Genomic DNA, 20646 nt, shown 5'->3' on the forward strand with positions numbered 1-20646 from the left:
GACACCAGTCAAGCTTGCAAAAATCTATCATTTGCCGGATAATAAATGTTGGAAATGTAAAGAAAGTGAGGGTACATTCTTTCACCTTTGGTGGACGTGCCCATTAAGGCTTTCTGGGAGATGATCTATAATGAAATGAAAAAGGTATTTAAATATACCTTCCTGAAGAAACCAGAGGCCTTCCTCTTGGGCATAGTCGGCCAATTGGTGCCAAAGAAGGATAGAACTTTTTTTATGTATGCAACAACAGCGGCAAGAATACTGATTGCAAAGTATTGGAAGACGCAAGATTTACCCACACTGGAAGAATGGCAGATGAAGGTGATAGACTATATGGAATTGGCAGAAATGACTGGCAGAATCCGAGACCAGGGAGAAGAGTCGGTGGAAGAAGATTGGAAGAAATTTAAAGACTACTTGCAGAAATACTGTAAAATTAATGAATGTTAAAATGATGTAGGATTGAAAATAAGTGGTATTGGCTACAAGTTTAATAAGAACATGCAAATATGGATGGATAATGGATGAAAATATACAGTTATAATAAGCTAAGATATAGAGTAAAGATAAATGAAAGAGGGTAAGGATTTGCTGAAATGTTATTGTAAATGGGAATACAAAAAGGGGAGGTGTGAGGAGGTCAAGGAAACAAGTAAATGAGCCCAAAGATATTGAAAAATGGATATATTTTCTTTTTAAATTTCTTTTTTCCCCCAGCTATTTGCTTTTTGTATTTTGAATCTTTTTTATTCTTTTTTTTCTATGTGTGTTTTTTAGTTTGTTAATCTTTGTTATAATTTTCTTTATTTTGTAAACTTATGTTTTCTTTTTGTAAAACCTGAATAAATATCTTTAAAAAAAAAAAAGAAATCCTGGAGTCTCTGTTACTCAGTGACAGCAACACGGAGAAAAAAAGACCCTGCCTTCTTCTGCAAAGGACAAAGTGAACCCCCAACTCCAAAGGGCTGTGAGCCAATTCCTTTCCACTATTTTGTAATGGAGGAGAGAGCAATTTAACCCACCCAGCCCAAACACTGTACAGTACTCAAGTTCCCTCTCTTAATCAGTCCTTAAAGGAAACATGCAGGCAGATGCTACATTCCTTTTGGGGTGGGGAGGAAGTGCAACAGAAACAGTTTAGTAGAAGTCACGTGTTATCTCAGAACCCATCTCAGAGAGTGAAGCTTAAAGTTTCACATATCACTTCCTCTGCTCTAGTTGTTTGCTAGCTGGAGCTGAGAAGTCTTTTTGCTGCTCCTACAGAGAAAAGAAGGTAGGTTCTATTCCTTTCTAACTGAGATGCAAAGCATACATCTTATGTGAATGCTTAGAGTTTGTGTACATTTCACAAACTCTTCCTTATGAAATTTCCAATTGTGATAAATCCTGCCCTACATTTGGGGTGATATTAGTACCCACTATGTGTCCAAATCAGTGGTCCCTTCAGTAGCAAATCTATCTATCTATCATCTATTTATCTATCTATCTATCATCTATCTATCTATTTATCATCATCATCATCAAGCCTTTATTGGCATCACATACAAACATTCAGAATACAGTGGTACCTTGGGTTACATACGCTTCAGGTTACAGACTACGCTAACCCAGAAATAATACCTCGGGTTAAGATCTTTGCTTCAGGATGAGAACAGAAATCGTGCTCCAGCAGCGCGGCAGCAGCAGGAGGCCCCATTTGCTAAAGTGGTGCTTCAGGTTAAGAATGGACCTCCAGAACGAATTAAGTACTTAATCCGAGGTACCACTGTAAATAGATAGTGCGATCTCGTCGCCATTACAACAATACAGTCATTTGCCAAAGGGAAGAAGAGGTGAGCAATCTATTTCATCTCTGTGGGTCACCATCAAGGGCAGGATCCTGTAGTGTACTTCGGGACAAAAAAAATCAAATAGAGGAACTTAGCTACTCTTTTGGTGAGCTCGGATGATACCCAGCTCTACCTCTCTTTTAAATCAGAACCAGTGAGGGCGGTGAAGGTCCTGTGTGAGTGTCTGGAGGCAGTTGGAGGATGGATGGTGGCTAACAGATTGAGGTTGAATCCTGACAAGACAGAAGTACTGTTTTTGGGGGACAGGAGGCGGGCAGGTGTGGAGGATTCCCTGGTCCTGAATGGGGTAATTGTGCCCCTGAAGGACCAGGTGCGCAGCCTGGGAGTCATTTTGGACTCACAGCTGTCCATGGAGGCACAGGTCAAATCTGTGTCCAGGGCAGCTGTTTACCAGCTCCATCTGGTACGTAGGCTGAGACCCTATCTGCCTGCGGACTGTCTCGCCGGAGTGGTGCATGCTCTGGTTATCTCCCGCTTGGACTACTGCAATGCACTCTACGTGGGGCTACCTTTGAAGGTGACTCGGAAACTACAACTAATCCAGAATGCGGCAGCTAGACTGGTGACTGGGGGCGGCTGCCGAGACCATATAACACCGGTCTTGAAAGACCTACATTGGCTCCCAGTACGTTTCCGAGCACAATTCAAAGTGTTGGTGCTGACCTTTAAAGCCCTAAACGGCCTCGGTCCAGTATACCTGAAGGAGCGTCTCCACCCCCATCATTCTGCCCGGACGCTGAGGTCCAGCGCCGAGGGCCTTCTGGCGGTTCCCTCATTGCGAGAAGCAAAGCTACAGGGAACCAGGCAGAGGGCCTTCTCGGTAGTGGCGCCCGCCCTGTGGAACGCCCTTCCAGCAGATGTCAAAGCGATAAACAACTACCTGACATTCAGAAGACATCTTAAGGCAGCCCTGTTCAGGGAAGTTTTTAACGTGTCATATTTTACTGTATTTTTGGTTTTTATGGAAGCCGCCCAGAGTGGCTGGGGAGGCCCAGCCAGATGGGCGGGGTATAAATAATAAATTATTATTATTATTATAATTATTATTATCCTAGTCTCTACCCTGTAATAAGAAGCATATAGCCTCGGTCTCTGGTTTCCATGTTGGTATACATAGATGGTCTAGAAATTGTTGATGGAGATCATCATACATTTTACATTTAAGGGCCATGTGAGCTAGAGTTTCCACCAGGTGGACATCACATGGGCAGATCCTATCTCCTTCTGCCATACCCGCAAACCTACCCCAAAGGAGGTTAGAAGGATTAGAATTGAACCTAGCCAGTGAAAAAGCCCTTCTTTCTTGCGGGTTAAACAAAAATTGTAAATAATTAAAGTTAAATTCCTGCGCCCAAGAGAGACGAAAATAAAGAGGGGGACATGTTTTTTCTGCAGCTGAGATTAGTTCCTGGCGATCTATGTCCCACAGCCTAGTTTTTAACATGGCCTTGGCGATTGGGAAAGCCACAGCACCCAGGAGATTCTCTGAAAGCCCGAGTTGCCGTATCTTTGTGCAAAACAGTTGTAGCCCTGGGGAAGGGAAGGAGTCTGACAGAACTTCGCTAAGTATCTTTGTCTGCTGAAAAACAAATGCTTAGCCAGCATAAAAGTAAACTCGTCCACACAACTGTCTCTAGCTTATGTTTGCCTCCCTCTAAACACAGGGCTGCGTAAGTTACACAGCATGGGACAGCAAAAATCTTAAATAGAAAGGCTGCCTGGATTCGTTCCACTGACTGGGTAAACCCTGACATCCAGACTGAAATTCCATAGAGCAGTTGAGCTCTAACTTTAGCATTAAAAACCTTGAGGGCAGAAGGGATGTGTTGGTTATCAGAGCTTGTAGGGCAGCGGCTGAAGAAGGAACAAAAAGGGTTTTCTTGTGTGAGTTTCTTGTGGCTGATTAGCTGCTCTCCCTGTGCAAAGGTCAGAGGGGGCAGGGCTTCTGATTAGCTGTGGGAGGAGCTTATCAGAGCTTGTAGGGCAGCGGCGCGCACCTAGTGGCGCGCGCAGTTTAATCCATCTTTAGATTTAGGGGAGCTAGTCTCAAACATTTGTTGGGGGAGACCTAGGTTTTTTGGGGGGGATTTATTTGTCCTGTCTTCATGCTTTTTATGATGGAGGACCGCTGTAGTCACCCCCAACGACACATTCTCAAGATGGAGGGTGAGGGAACAGCTGCAGTCGCCTGTGGTTCCTGCGCAATGTTTGCCATCTTGCCAAAGGTTGCAGGCAGCTTTACCTGCAGCAATTGCATGTTGATTGCCCTCTTAAAAGACAAAGTCCAGCAACTGGAGGAACGTGTAGCTACGCTCCAAAGAATTAGAGAGCTGGAGCTCTTCTTGGAAGCAACAGAGCATACCGTCTCCACCAAGGAGGAGACAGGGGACTCCCCTGAGAAGGAGGCTAGTTCACCAACACAGGAGCCAGATATATGGAGAAACGTGACTCAAAGAAGTAGGAGGCCCAGGGTTCGCTCTGATTGTTTAGAAATACACAATCGCTTTGAGGTCCTCTCCCCTAGCATGGAAGACGAAGAGCAGACTCCATTTGAGGATCTCTCCCTCATTACAGTCGATCATGTATATGAAGACGAGCAGCAAAGTCAGCCCTCAGGGAATGTGCAGGCGACCTTGGAACGGACAGCTCACGGAAGAACCCCGACCAGACCTAAGAGGAGGCGTGTAGTGGTGATAGGGGATTCCCTACTGAGGGGAACAGAAGCAGTGATCTGTGGGCCTGACAAGATGTCTCAGGAAGTGTGCTGTCTCCCCGGGGCTAAGATCCAAGATGTAACTGAACGACTGCAAGGAATCATAAAACCCACTGACAAATACCCCTTCCTCTTGGTTCATGTGGGAACCAATGACACTGCAAGCAATAGCCTCCAGAAGATCAAAAGAGATTACGAGGCTCTGGGCAGGAAATTGAAGCAATTAAATGCACAAATTGTCATCTCATCTGTCCTCCCAGTTGAACGACGTGGCCCAGGGAGAGAGGGAAAAATAGTGGAAGTGAACAACTGGCTTCGCAAATGGTGTAAACAGGAACGGTTTGGATTCTTAGATCACGGAATGCAGTTTCTTGAAGATGGACTTCTGGCAAGCGATGGGCTGCACCTCACAACGGTTGGGAGGAATATTTTGGCCAAAAATCTCAGAAACCTCACCAGGAGGGCTTTAAACTGACTAATGTGGGGGAGGGAGACAGTGCTCCTGAAGGTAGGAGTCTATCAATTGATGAGGATGATCATCCAAATGTCATAGACCGAAAGGAGCAAACAGCACGCAGACCTAGTGGTGAGAGGAAAAAATCCTTAAATAAGAGACACGGGGGAATGGTTAATGGACTTCAATGTCTGTACACTAATGCGCAAAGCATGTGAAATAAACAAGATGAGCTTGAGCTCTTGGTACAGCAAACTAAATATGACATAATAGGAATCACTGAAACCTGGTGGGATAAGTCCCACGATTGGAATGTAATAATGGAGGGATACAATCTATTTCAGAGAAACAGACAAGAAAGGAGGAGGAGTGGCGTTATATGTCAGGGATGTGTATACCTGTGAAGAGATCCAAGATTTAGAACCTCAAAGCCAAAGTGAGAGCATTTGGGTCAAAATTAAGGGAGAGAAGAATAACAGTGACCTCATTGTGGGAGTTTACTATAGATCCCCAAGCCAAACAGAGGACATAGATGATGCCTTCCTGGAACAGATGGCCAAGCATGCAAAAGGAAGGGAGATAGTAGTAATGGGGGACTTCAATTACCCGGATATTTGTTGAATGTCAAACTCAGCCAAGAGCATAAGGTCAAACAGATTCCTCACTGGCCTTGCAGACAACTTCATTGTCCAGAAAGTGGGAGAAGCAACAAGAGGAACAGCCATTTTAGATCTGGTCCTAACCAATGTTGATGACCTGGTTAGTGGGGTAGAAGTGGAAGGATCATTAGGCGCGAGTGATCATGCTCTTCTGAAGTTTACTATACAGCGGAAAGGAGCAGCCAAGCATACTAAGACTCAATTTCTCGACTTTAAGAAAGCCGACTTCATAAAACTTAGGGAAGTGCTGGGTGAGATCCCATGGACAGTAATACTAAAAGGAAAGGGAGTTCATGATGGCTGGGAGTTTGTTAAGAGGGAGATAGTAAAAGCACAACTTCAGGCAATACCATTGAGACGGAAACATGGAAGGTGCCTAAAGAAGCCAGGGTGGCTATCTAAAGAACTTTTAACTGAGTTAAGATTAAAAAAGGATGTGTACAAAAAATGGAAAAGGGGGGAACCACCAAAGAGGAATTCAAACAAATAGCCAGCACGTGTAGACACAAAGTCAGAAAAGCTAAAGCACAGAATGAACTCAGGCTTGCTAGAGAGGTTAAAAGCAACAAAAAAGGCTTTTATGGGTATGTTCGTAGCAAAAGGAAGAACAAAGAAGCAGTGGGGTCACTCAGAGGAGAAGATGGTGAAATGCAAACAGGGGACACAGAAAGGGCTGAACTCCTCAATGCCTTCTTTGCCTCAGTCTTCTCCGATAAAGAAAACAATGCCCGACCTGAAGAATTTGGAGCAAATGATTCAGCAGAGGAAACACAGCCCAGAATAACTAAGGAGATAGTACAAGAATACTTGGCTAGTCTAGATGTATTCAAGTCTCCAGGGCCAGATGAACTGCATCCAAGAGTATTAAAAGAACTGGCAGATGTGATTTCAGAACCACTGGCAGTCATCTTTGAGAATTCCTGGAAAACAGGCGAAGTCCCGGCAGACTGGAGGAGGGCAAATGTTGTCCCTATTTTCAAAAAGGGGAAAAGAGAGGACCCAAATAATTACCGCCCAGTCAGTCTGACATCAATACCAGGGAAGATTCTGGAGCAGATCATTAAGCAAACAGTCTGTGAGCACCTAGAAAGGAATGCTGTGATCACCAATAGTCAGCATGGATTTCTGAAAAATAAGTCATGTCAGACTAACCTGATCTCGTTTTTTGACAGAATTACAAGCCTGGTAGATGAAGGGAATGCAGTGGATGTAGCCTACCTTGATTTCAGCAAGGCATTTGACAAGGTGCCCCATGATATTCTTGTAAAGAAGCTGGTAAAATGCGATCTTCACTATGCTACCACTCAGTGGATTTGTAACTGGCTGACTGACCGAACCCAAAGGGTGCTCATTAATGGTTCCTCTTCATCCTGGAGAAGAGTGACTAGTGGGGTGCCACAGGGTTCTGTCTTGGGCCCGGTCTTATTCAACATCTTTATCAACGACTTGGATGATGGACTCAAGGGCATCCTCATCAAATTTGCAGATGACACCAAACTGGGAGGGGTGGCTAACACCCCAGAGCACAGGATCACACTTCAAAACGACCTTGACAGATTAGAGAACTGGGCCAAAACAAACAAGATGAATTTTAACAGGGAGAAATGTAAAGTATTGCACTTGGGCAAAAAAAATGAGAGGCACAAATACAAGATGGGTGACACCTGGCTTGAGAGCAGTACATGTGAAAAGGATCTAGGAGTCTTGGTTGACCACAAACTTGACATGAGCCAACAATGTGACGCGGCAGCTAAAAAAGCCAATGCAATTCTGGGCTGCATCAATAGGAGTATAGCTTCTAGATCAAGGGAAGTAATAGTGCCACTGTATTCTGCTCTGGTCAGACCTCACCTGGAGTACTGTGTCCAGTTCTGGGCACCACAGTTCAAGAAGGACACTGACAAACTGGAATGTGTCCAGAGGAGGGCAACCAAAATGGTCAAAGGCCTGGAAACGATGCCTTATGAGGAACGGCTAAGGGAGCTGGGCATGTTTAGCCTGGAGAAGAGGAGGCTAAGGGGTTTTATGATAGCCATGTTCAAATATATAAAAGGATGTCACATAGAGGAGGGAGAAAGGTTGTTTTCTGCTGCTCCAGAGAAGCGGACACGGAGCAATGGATCCAAACTACAAGAAAGAAGATTCCACCTAAACATTAGGAAGAACTTCCTGACAGTAAGAGCTGTTCGATAGTGGAATTTGCTGCCAAGGAGTGTGGTGGAGTCTCCTTCTTTGGAGGTCTTTAAGCAGAGGCTTGACAACCATATGTCAGGAGTGCTCTGATGGTGTTTCCTGCTTGGCAGGGGGTTGGACTCGATGGCCCTTGTGGTCTCTTCCAACTCTATGATTCTATGATTCTATGATTCTACCTCTTGTTGCAAAGAGGCGCGATATGGCCTGCTTAGACAGCTTGCTGGCGTTTACCGCCCCTGCTCAGTGCGAAGACCACCAGAGCCTGTGATGGAAAGTGATCCCCAAATAAAAAGGTAAAGGTACCCCTGCCCATACGGGCCAGTCTTGACAGACTCTAGGGTTGTGTGCCCATCTCACTCAAGAGGCCGGGGGCCAGCACTGTCCAGAGACACTTCCGGGTCACGTGGCCAGCGTGACATCGCTGCTCTGGCGAGCCAGAGTCGCACACGGAAACGCCGTTTACCTTCCCGCTAGTAAGTGGTCCCTATTTATCTACTTGCACCCGGAGGTGCTTTCGAACTGCTAGGTTGGCAGGCGCTGGGACCGAGCAATGGGAGTGCACCCTGCCGCGGGGATTCGAACCGCCGACCTTTCGATCGGCAAGCCCTAGGCACTGAGGCTTTTACCCACAGCGCCACCCACGTCCCGTTCGATCCCCAAATAGTTGAATTCAAATACCTGCTGGGTGTGTTTCCCAGCAAAGACCCAACTATATCTCTTACGAGAATTCCCCAGGACCATTATTTTGCTTTTATCGAAGGTCATACTCATTTTCATTCTCGACAGATAGTCAATACAAGCATTTAACAAACGCTTTAAGGCGATTCTAGTCCGTGAGAGCAGAATCATATCATCTGCATATAGGAGAATGGGAATTTTGGATGCATTGAGTTTTGGGCTGTGACCATCCACCAGTTTTAGTAGTGGGGCAAGGTCATTTAAGAAGAGATTAAAAAGAGAGGGAGCAAGAATACAGCCCTGTTTCACACCTCAATTTAAAGCAACAGGGTCTGACACCTTGTCCCCTGAAGTTATTCTTATATGACAGGTATTATTTGAGTAAAGCTTTTTAATCAGGTCAAGTAACCTGGGGTCTAAGCCCAGTGACTCCAGTTTGGACCATAACAGCCCCCTGTCAACTGAGTCAAAAGCAACCTGAAGATCTAAAAAGGCCACAAATAGGCCATCTTTATGGTGCCGCGTGTACTTGGCGGCTAAATGGGATAGCACTATACAGTTACGTAAAGTGGATTTCCCTGGTCTAAACCCTGCCTGCTCTGGGCCTGTGATGTTGTTCATGTCAAGCCACGTAGTTAATTTGGATAATAGATGTTTTGTATACAGTTTCCCAGTATTTGACAATAGGCTTATTGGTCAATAGTTGGAAGGTAACTTTTTGTCCCCCTTTTTAAAGAGTGGGATAATTATGGATTTCTGCCATGAATTAGGCATAATTCCAGTTCTGTCCACCACAGTGAATAGTTCCGCTAGAATCGGAGCCCACCAGTCTGGCTTGGCTTTAATTAGGAGATGGGATGGTATCATGGCCTGCGGCTTTGCCTAGTTTCAATGAAAAATTAAATTTTTGACTTCAGTAATGGAGACAGGGGGCCACTTGACCAGGGTTGAGGTAGGGGCAAGATCTTAGCTGTCTGATGGAATACAATCGTCATAAAAGATCACCTTAAAAATCTCTACCCAAAGCATAGATGGAATCAATGTCAGTCAGTGCTCTTGAGTCTGTGGGGGGTCTGCAATAGCCTTCCAAAATTTCTTATGATCATTGGTAAGGATGGCTGAAAGCAGCGAGTCCCAGCAAGCCTGGTTGTGTCTTATCTAGCCAAGCTGGATAGACTCCCTAAGTTGCCTGATTCTAACGAAATATGTATCAGGCAATCAGGAGCTGCCTGCCTCTCTAGACTTTCTGTAGATTCTCCTAACCTCTACTGTAATGCCTTTGATTTCATTATCAGTCCACTCGCCGAACCCCTATTTCTATCTATCTATCTTGTGGGGAACAACACAAAAGATATTTTATATATTTTTTCGGAAATTGGTTGCATTGTGTTCTTCCTATTTGAAAACCTATATAGGGCAAGGAAAAAACTGGTAGGCATAATCAGTATGGTTGCCAACTGATCATAAAAAAATGCTGTGTTCTGCATCTTTTACTGAAGTTTTTGCTGCGCAGGAAGAGGCAGAGAAGCATTTCACAGCACAGAGTGAATCACCACTTCCTGTTAGCTGCACATCCTCAGAAATTATTGAAAACCATTAAAAATAGGGACCCCCCCCAAAAAAAGAATCCTGGCTACTCCCAGAGTGGCTCAGAGTGCCTGGCTGTCAGTACACTGCCCGGGATGCTCCTCTGCTGCTGGGGGGGGGGGGGGCAGCGACGAGACGTGCAGGCACGCTGGTGGAGAAAACCAGCATGGGCCGTTGCAGCAGCCCTGTGTGGCCCCTACTTGGTGTGCGCAGCTTAGAGTGAAAAAAGGCAGAGAGGGTGAGCATGAGTTGCAGGAGGAGGAAAAAGGGAGGGAGGGAGGCAGGTAGAAGGCAGAAGGGAAAGCAGTGAGTGGGAGCAGGAAGGCAGGTAGGCAGATAGATAGATGGAGGAGGAGAGGCAGAACAGAGCACACCTGACCCCAGTGGCCAAAGAGGAAGTCACTGGCAGAGAGTGAAAGGGAACAAAAAGAAAACATTTCTGGTCCATGGTCTATTCCAGCTTCGGAGGCGCCAATACAGCCCCTTGCCAAGGGCTCAAAAAAGTCTGGCAGAAGAGGGGATGGGGTTTTGTGGCGCAAGTGCTAAAAATCAAATTGTGCAAATTAAATTTGCTGCTAAGCGACTGAATCCCACCCTAAAATAGCATGTCTGGAACCACCCACAGTTTCCAGCTGAAGTAGGAAAACAAAAATCTGATTTGGTATAAGACAACTTTTGAAAGCTGAACAGGTTCTTTTTAGGGGGGATGAAAAAATTATTTATTGAAATTCATTAATGTCATTACAGACATTCATCTCATCATAAACAATATTCCAAAAATTTTGGACTTTTCTGCATGTCCACCACATATGATAAAAATCTCCTATTTTTTCTCCACACTTCCAACACTTATTTGAACTATTTTTATACATTTTGGAGATTTTTGATGTTGTAAGGTACCACCGAAACTGCATTTTCATCATATTTTCTTTGATGGTGTAACATGCAGTAAAGTTCATGTTACCGTAATTTTCCAGAGTGATTCCCATTCTCTTATTATAATGGGACGTCTAATCATGACCACCTTCACCTCCTCGGTACATCCTTGTGATAATCTTGGTGTCATTATTTAACAGCACTATTTCAAATTTAGAGGGCTCATTGCCAAATCCTTTTTTTTTTTGTCCTGTTTGTTTTTTCTGAAAGCTGAACAGGTTCTAATTCTTTCTCCCCTCCTCTTATTCTTTAAATAAAGTGTTTCTTCCACAGACTGCTGCTTTGAGGGATTATGTCCAGCTATGAAATTATATGCAAAGGGAGAAAGCAATTAATTGATATACTTCAGAAGGACATAGACTGTGTTTTAGATGAGTTACGCATAGAAACTGTCATCACAAAAGAAGAATATGAGGGCCTGGAGAAAACTGAAGACTCAAAGAAAAAAAGTAGAGAATTGCTTATTCTGATACAAGAAAAAGGGGAAGCTGCCTGTGGCCAGTTCCTGGAATGCTTAGAAGTCGCATGTCCTGCTTCAAAACATGCCCTGCAAGTTCAAAAACACGGTGAGTCTCACCATTCTTCCCAAACCTTAAAAACGTTTAGATATCTCTTCCTTCTTCCTTGTTATCACAACAGCCATATGAGTTAAGAAACCACTTATCACTTTACAGATGAGACTCAAAATCCGCTCCAGAGTTCTGGCCACTCAGTGCTGATGTCAGAATCCAGTCCAGGTGAGTTTGGAACTTGGAAGCAGAGGCTGTTTGTTTTTGCCTTTTAAAACCTTTTTCTTTGAGGCAGGGCCAGGAAAATATTTTTCTGCCCGAGGGCTGCATTCCTTTCTGGCCAACCTTCCCTGCTGGTGGTGGGTGATGGCAAAGGCAAAAGTGGGTGGAGCAACAAATGCATTTTTTGCAAAAGGGCTAGTTTCTACACATTACCTTCGTGTCATGCGGGGCCTCTGAGGGATGTGGCATTCAGAGAACTGAAAAGGAAAGTTCTTTATGAACTGCCTATGGACTGCCAAAGGGGAGGAGCTTGTAGAGTGTGGTGTGCATCACCTCCCACTTGCCATTCACCTGATATCCCAAGGATGTCAGGTGACCCATTTTTGCCCAGAGCTGTGCATCATCGAATCCTGCTTCAGGCTTCCCACAGGCATTTGGCTTGGCCTGTCTGAGAACAGGATGGTTCTGTGAACCGCCCCTTGTTCTGTGAACCGCCCTGAGGGTATAGATCCAGCAGGCTCTTCGTAATGTTCTTAGAAGCTATGCAGAAATGGGAAATAATTTGGTGGTGGTAAATAAGGAAGGTGTATGTAAAATGGGGCCCCTTTAGTTATGGCAGAACACACTGATGCCAGTCGCACCTTGGTGGAGAAGACTGCCACCCTCAGCCATTTGGTAGTCAGCCTGGCAGATAGTGCTGGGGAGCAGTTGGTGGCGGGGGTACATGTTGGAACCAATGACATGGGGAATGTAGTTGTGAGGTCCTGGAAGCTGCAACAGCAGACATGAGCAATAGTGAGCAGCTGGTGCCCATAGTCCTTGAACCTGGAAGCTGATGTTTTTGAAGGAGGGGCTGCAATTTCTGTGAGCAGGCGTAACCCTCCTTCCCCAGGCTGACCCTGCTATGAGGCAGGGAGAGGCAGGTACCTCAGGTGTCATGGGCTGGAGGTACAGAGTGACAACAAGGGGCTGAAGGGAGAGAACTGTCTGGGGCCCCCAGCCCGCCCTACACCCTCCTAGGTGGCCTGTTGGCCCCATGTACAGTAAAGGACACTGTCCTGCCACCAGTGGGAATGTCAGATTCAACAGCCAGTCCAGTCAGGACACAGGGTGTGTGGCACTATCTTGCCCTTTTCCTCAGGCAGCAAAGTAACTTGGACCAGCACTGCTTCTTCCCCCTCGGGGGATCATTGCAAAGCGCTGTGTGCACACTGGCTCTCTGTTCTGCTCACCTCGATTCTGCAAAGCAAACCTGCTCACAAGTGTTTGGCCCACAGAGTGGGCCATTTGAAGTGGAGAGACTGGCCTTTGCCGACAGAGAGCTTACCTGCCTGTGGTGCCGAGTGGCGCCACTTGCAATGCTGGTGGTGACCCTATACTTCCCCTGGCAGAGGGCACTGATTGGCCATGCCATGGCGTCACATTGGCAGGTGGCTTGCCTGGGTTTCACTGGAATATATGCCGAAGTTACACCTTCACCAGGAGCATATTTCTGTGTTCCTTCCTAGAGCATTCACTCCCCAAGGAGAAAGATGACAGCCCAAGAACACTGCTGGATGCAAATGAAGACGTTTTCAAAGGTACTTACTTTCGTAAAGCAAGAGTGCACCTAAAAAGTCAATACCGAAAGGACCAAAAAGCACAAAGATCTGGGAAGGAAGGAAATTACTGAGCTGTATCACATTAAAGAAGAGTCTGTATAGTCCCCGCAGCAAGGCCTTGGCATCTATTTCCAGGAGTGAGGAACCTGTGGTCCTCCATCTCCCATCATGCTCCAGCCAGCATGGCCAGTAGTCAAGAATGATGGAAGTTGTTGAACCTTGGGAGGGCGTGTCCACAGGTTATCCATCCCCTGATCTAGTATACTGTACTATAGCAAATGTTCAGAATGTTTACACAATTTTGCTATTTCAACTTGTTTGTTTCTAGGTTGCTCAGTCGGTGAAGAGGAAGGTGAAATTCAGAAACACCCAGAGGAAGAGAAGATAGATCTTGAAATAGGTAATCCCACCTAATCAACGGTGTAATGAAAGTGAGGGGTTGCAGTTCATGGATATTTTTTTCCAGAGCAGGAGAAATGACATGATCTGCTGGAGAAGTACATGGGTAGCTAAGGAGTTCCTGAAGGACAGAATTTACTAGTACACCTTTGGTTCTCCTCGCTGCTGCTGTGTGGTCTCAGGTGCTGTTATGAACATTGGTCAAGCCTGCAGCAAGGTCTATCCTATTTTGGTCCCTTAATAGGAATATGGCTTTTAAGTGGTTATTTTAATCCCAGCATGTAGCTTTTGTTGTTAAACCACTTGGAGATGTTTCAAAGGAAATATATACGTAAATATGTTGCTGCATTGGGGAGGGCAAGTTTAGAAGGTTGTGCTAATGTGAGCTTTTGTCTCTAGGTTGTCCAAGTCAGGAGAAAGAAGATGATGTTCAGGAAGAATTGGAGCAAGAGAATCAACACCCCACCACAGGTAATCCCTCCTAATCATCATCACAGTGGAAAGGGAATGCAGGGTGTGTTGGAGAGTGAGTTTTGGAAGAGAGATCTTACACTCTCATAGCAGAATTAAGTAGAATGCTGATTGTTCCAACCACATTAAAACTGCATTATATTTACTTCTACCATCAACCACCTTAAAATAAATATACTCCTGCAAAAAATAGGCTAAAATAAATCACATGCACTTAGTCATCCGGCGGGCACCCAGGGAGGCAGCGGCGGTGGCGGCTGAGGCAGGCAGGCAGGGACGGCCACTGACTATGTACCGCCAGCGTCTTGGGCGGGGAGAGGCCCGGGTTGCCCAGGCGGCACGCTCACAGGTGGGCGAGGAGGCCGTGAGGGGGAGACGGGGCGCACGGGCTCCAGGGCGCACGGGTCGCCTCTCTTCTACACAGTCCCCTCCTGGCCCTGGGAGGGCTGGGTCCAGGACCCTGGCGGGCCGCATCCTGCCCACAAGCCTTAGTTTGGGGATGCCTGTCCTGTCAGGAGAGAGATAGGGAAAATGTGTTCTTGTAAATTCTTCTCGATTTTCAATACCATCTACCGTAGTATCTTTCCGTAGTGGCTATCCAAGCTAGGAGCAGGTGGCACTGCTTTGCGGTGATGTTAGGGGGTGCTCTTCAGCTCCATGGAACCATCAATGTGGAGTTCCTCAGGGTTCAATTTTATCTCCTTTGCTGTTTAACATCTGCATGAAACCACAGAGTAGGACCATCCTGGAACAGTTCAGGACCACAATACCTCTCCCCATACAAAGCAACCAAGAACCTGCAATCATCCTCTTGTGCCTCCTCCATGAGAGAGCTAGAGGGAGGCAACACGAGAACGGGCCTTTTCTGCTATGGCTCCCCGCTTGTGGAATGCTCTCCCTAGGGAGGCTTGCCTGGTGCCTTTGTTACATATCTTTAGGCTCCAGGCAAAAACATTTTTCTTCTCTCAGGCCTTTCGTTGATTAAACAATCCATGGCCTTTTAAATGGGGGTGAGGGGGCAACTTTTTGTTTGTTATTATGGTATGTTATTGTCAATTTTAATATATTACTAAATACATTTTTCATTTTCTACAGAGAGAAGAAAAGCAGTTATGGATATTCTGTGCAAACTAAAACTAGAAAAGCATAAAAGCAAGGCGCTCTCCCTCCAAGAAGTCCTGAAAATCAGTTCGGGGAGCTTGAAGGAATTCACACCTCAAACCCGGGAAGATTTGCCTTGGCATTTTCTGAGGAAGATATTGGCTCTGAATGTGACAGCCAGGAGCACCAGCTTCGAAGAAGTTGTTTCTGATGATCAAGTATTTAGAAGAAATGAGAGGATTGATAAGGACATTTTCTTTACTCTTGAAATGGGTCAGAGTCATTCTGTCAACCCCCTTGATGTCCTTTGTGCTGTTCTGCTTTGCTCTGACAGTTTCCTCCAACAGGAGATCATCTTCAAAATGTCCATGTGTCAGTTTGCTCTGCCTTTGCTCCTCCCTCCCTTGGAGACTCCCAAATGCACCCTCATGCTCTGGGCCATGAGGGACATCGTGAAAATATGGAGGCCCCATTCCTTGGCTGAAAGCAGAGGCTTCAGGGAGGAGAGCCTGGTGTTGACATCCATGCCAACCATTTCTTTTGTGAGGATGGGGAGCTTGAGCTTCTCCAAGTCCAAACTGCTCAGTGAGTTCCTCAGCCCTGCCCAACAGCACCATGATTTCTTCTTCCACCGAGATATGGAGTGTGGAGACATCCCACGAGAAATTGCTGATGGGCTTGTGGAGATTGCCTGGTATTTCCCGGGTGGGCAGAAAAGCTCAGATCTCTTTCCAGAGCCAATTGCAGTTGCAAATCTTCGTGGAGACATTGAATCACACTGGGTGCAGTTTAGCTTTTTAACACAGGTCTCCTCTGCCGTGTTCATATTTGCTGAAGCCATTGATGAAAGACAACATGACCTCTTGTCCTCACTAAAGGGAACATCAACTCAGTTCTATTTCATCCTGGAACGTGACAGCAACAAATGCCATGAAGCTTTGGGTGTTTTAGATAAATTGGCTCCAATACTTAACCTCTGTAATTCAAACATACTAGTGCAATCTGCAAAGAGAAATAAGGCAGAGTTTGTGAGAAAGTTACGGTCAACTGTGAGAGGAATACTTAATTCTGATCCGATGTGTATGAGTGTACAAGGGATGTGTGCTGTGACATGTGAACTTTCGATTCAGGCAGACGTGGATGGCCAAGAATGTCAGAATGCCCTCCAGTGTGCGGAAGGAATCATCGCAGACATAGAAGATGTAGCAAGGTACAAGCAAGAAATGCTGAGACTCCAGGGTGATCTCTGGAAAAACCTGGCCAAAATGGAGAAAGAACTGTGCAGAATGAAAAGACAGGGGGACAAGCCTTCAGAAAAATACAGGTCTGAACTGAAGGGCAAATGGCTGGAACTGCGTAAACAGCAGAGTCAATGTGAACTCACCACTGGCTTGATGAAATTTGTTGATGCCATCAGTCATTTGAAGTCTGCAGAGAAGCACTACTTCCTGAAATGGATGAAGTTCAACCTGGATCATATTGCTAGAGAGAACCTTTCCAAGTTACGGGCTGAGTACAAAGAGAAATGCAAAACTTCAGGAGATGATGTCCAGAAGACTGCAGAAATTGACCAACTGATATCTTCCTCTTCCTTGGGAGTTGAGCACTTCATGCGTGAGCTGGGGCAGTTCTATGAGGCAGAATACTCCATGGTTATTGAGGGCAAAATAGCAAAACACAGAAGGCAGTTTGTTCATTTCCCAAGCATTGCAGCTGACCTAATGCTAGAAGGGTTTCCTCTTGAACTGATGGATGGAGATGCATCCAACATCCCCCTGCAGTGGATAAGTGATGTTCTGACCGAGCTTCATAAGAAACTAAGCGGACGATCCAAAATGAAGGTGATAACCATTCTGGGGGTGCAGAGTACTGGGAAATCGACCCTTCTGAACACCATGTTTGGCCTGCAGTTTGCTGTCAGCAGTGGGCGGTGCACACGAGGTGCCTTCATGACGCTGCTTAACGTCTCAGAGAATTTGGCTCAGGATCTTGGCTGTGACTTCGTCCTGGTGATAGATACAGAGGGCTTGAAAGCCCCTGAACTGGCCAAACTGGAAGACAGCTATCAGCATGACAACGAGTTGGCCACTCTAGTCATTGGGCTGAGCGACATCACCATCGTAAACATGGCCATGGAAAATGCCACCGAAATGAAGGACATCCTGCAAATTGTGACCCATGCCTTCCTCAGAATGGAAGAGATTGGGCAAAGCCCCAGCTGCCAGTTTGTTCATCAAAACGTCAGTGATGTTTCTGCATATGACCAAAACATGAGGGACAGGAAGCACCTTTTGGAACAGCTGAATGAAATGACCCAGGCTGCAGCAAAAATGGAAAATATTGGGAGGGATATCAAGTTCTCAGACATCATGGAGTATAACCCAGAAACAAATAATTGGTACATCCCTGGTCTTTGGCATGGAGTCCCACCAATGGCCCCAGTCAACAGGGGGTATAGCGAAAAGGTCTTTGATTTAAAGAAGTGCCTTTTCGAATTCATAAGAGACCATGCACGTGACAGGCCTTCCAAGAATATTCTTGACTTCATTGAATGGGTGAAGAGCTTGTGGAATGCTGTAAAACATGAGAACTTCATCTTTAGCTTCCAAAATAGTCTCATAGCTGAAGCATACAACAACCTCTCCATTAAATATTCTGAATGGGACAGGGATTTCCGCAGAGAGATGCACCTCTGGGTATCTGAGCAGGAAACTCTGATTCAGAATGTGTCACCTGATAAAATTGCTTTCAATAATTTGAAATGTGAACTTCAAAAGAAACTATTATGTGGAGAAGAGCAGATTTTGGAGAGTTTGAATAAATACTTCGGGAGCGAAGCAGCAAATCTGCATCTGGTAGAAAAGTACAAGGAAGATTTTGTCAGGAGTGCCAACAGCCTCAAGCGTGAACTTGAAAATTATTCTTCTAACAAACTGCAAGATGCCATTCAGATTAGAAAAGGTCTACACAAAATTGATGCTCTTCAAGCAGAATACAAGAAAACAATTGAAGGAAAGGTTGACAGGCTGCTTGAAAAATGCAGAGGCAAAAAGCAGAAATTAAAATAAAAAGAATTAGAAAGAGAGTTTAAAAAAATGTGGAGAGAAACACTGTTGGAAATACCACCCATTTCCTTAGAGAAACGTGACATATATGCAGAAGTTGAGTCATATCTGAGAAAAAATTCATACTCTCATTTGAAACTATACACACAAAAATTAGCAGGAAAAAGAGGATTGTTAAGTTACAGAATACACACTTTTGAAATTAAAAATGACCATGTACAATCATCACTTTGGAAACGTTTATTTCATTCTAATTATCAAATAGAGTATATGCATATAATAAAAGATTTTGCTAACTCTTTGTTGTGCAAATGCACTTCATATATTGATGAAAAGCTCAATTCTAAAGGAGATTATGATGAAACCTACTGCATTGACCTTTTGTGTATGATCAATGAGATGCTTCAACAACCTGATGTTCAAAATCTTCATACAACCCCTGGCTTTGAAGTGGACCTTAAGCTCCACATCCTGGGAGAAGCAGCTCATGCATTTCAAAGGAGACACGAAGAATTTGTTAAGGAAAATGATCCTCACATGCGCCTGGAAAAACTGAAACCCCACTATTTTGCAATTTTCAGAGATCTTTATCAGGAAAAAGATGCCCATCACATCCAAGCTAAAGATTTCTGTGAAATGTGTCTCCATCCTGCTATAGTGAATTATGTCAACAATAGACTTGGGGTGGAAATAGTGGACAACTTTCACAACAGTGAGCAGTCTATTGACTTTGGCTCTCGGAGTTTTTTCCAGTTTTCTATCCTGAAGGATCTGTTAAATGAATGGGATTTTGACCAATATGTTGAATACATCACAACCTATGAAAAGTTTGTCAAGAGTTGGATATTGAAAAAAATGGTGGATTACTATACAAAAAATGAGGGTCTGAAGAATCTGGAGGTAAACATTTTCTCTGCAATACTAGACAAAATTAGAAAAACATTGAAGAAGCTGAAGCATCAAGGTGCTGAGACAATCTCAGAATTTGTGGAGGATTTTTCCCAAGAAATGCAGAAGGAGTTAGTCATTCCTAAGGATAGTTTAGTGGGGACACACATGAAACAGGCATTTGATCCTGGCCACTTTTTTGCTTTTGTTGAAAGCTTCCTTCCTAATTTGCAACAACAAATATTAAGCAAATTTAGAGACTTGGATATCGAATCCAAACTCTCCAAACTGCCTGTGAAGCCCCAAGACGAAATCTTCAAGCAAATGTTTGGCTGTGGGAAGCAGTGTCCTTTCTGCTACACCCCCTGTGAAGCTGGAGGGAGCGCTCATCAGGAGCATTTTGCAACAATCCATCGACCTCAAGGATTAGGAAGATGCAGATATATAGATTCAGAAAAGCTGATATGTTCTCTGTGCTCCACCAGTGTGTCCACCAATAAAGTGTTCCGAAATCAGAACACAAATTATGAATGGCATCCATACAAAGAGTACCGTACGTATTATCCAGACTGGCGTATCCAACCTGATCCCAGTATCAAAGCTTCTGATTACTGGAAGTACATTTTCAAAATGTTCAATGATGACTTTGCCAGACAGTACAATGCTAAACCAGCTGATCTGCCAGAGGACTGGGGAAATATAACCAAAGAACAAGCACTGAAGGCCTTAGAAGATAGATACAAATTGTAACCAACACCACCATCAGAATGCTTGCCTTAAAGACCTGGAAACAAAAGTGGTTTCAAACAAGTTGTTGCATTCACAGATTGCATCTAATTTTATTAAATGTATGCCATTTTTGTATGAAAATCTCAGACGTTATGTACAGCTGCCAAACATAATGTGACTCTGTGCATAATATGACAAGGTTGCATGTTGAAATTAGCAAAACAATGATGTGTTCATTTTTCAGATTATGGTAAAAGTGTAAACGCCTTGTGCTAAAGTAGTCCTAGTCAGTAGCCATACGCATTCCTAGTTGTCTATAACTGCTTAATTATATGATACATACCTTTTGGGGTAGTGAGGGACTTTTTTACTCTACAGCATTCAGGTATGTGATTGTATCCATGATTATTTGCTGCCCCTATATTTTGTAATTCACAGCCTAAAGAAGCACATATATTCTTTGTCTTTCTTTTCCAAGTGTAATAAACCAATCTTTCACTCTTTCCTGGTGTGACAAACTCTTTATTGGGTATAAGGGTTGAAGGTATTAATGCATTTTAATGAGTGAACACCCTGACTCTGTGCCAAAAG

The 20646-nt window shown here is 44.6% G+C and overlaps 2 protein-coding genes across 4 annotated transcripts in view; one reads left to right on the forward strand and one right to left on the reverse strand.

The window, feature by feature from the left end:
- The window catches only part of LOC310748416 (uncharacterized protein), a 376897-nt gene that overhangs the window by 35171 nt on the left and 321080 nt on the right, over positions 1-20646 (reverse strand). The window lies entirely within an intron of this gene.
- URGCP (upregulator of cell proliferation) lies at positions 1212-20558 on the forward strand. 3 transcript variants are annotated; one of them, XM_083584135.1, is made up of 7 exons: positions 1212-1273; positions 11330-11636; positions 11745-11807; positions 13310-13381; positions 13731-13802; positions 14201-14272; positions 15368-20558. In XM_083584135.1, exons 2-7 carry the CDS (start codon positions 11363-11365, stop codon positions 18439-18441), a joined length of 3627 nt encoding a protein of 1208 aa, XP_083440261.1. In that variant the 5' UTR covers positions 1212-1273; positions 11330-11362; the 3' UTR covers positions 18442-20558. The 3 variants fall into 3 exon arrangements, with proteins under 3 accessions (XP_083440261.1, XP_083440262.1, XP_083440263.1); XM_083584136.1 differs by having other exon boundaries at positions 1217-1273; positions 11344-11636; XM_083584137.1 differs by lacking the exons at positions 11330-11636; positions 11745-11807; positions 13310-13381 and having other exon boundaries at positions 1217-1273.

The sequence above is a fragment of the Podarcis filfolensis genome (genome assembly GCF_964270895.1).
Source record: "Podarcis filfolensis genome assembly, chromosome: 13".
Classification (NCBI taxonomy): domain Eukaryota; kingdom Metazoa; phylum Chordata; class Lepidosauria; order Squamata; family Lacertidae; genus Podarcis; species Podarcis filfolensis.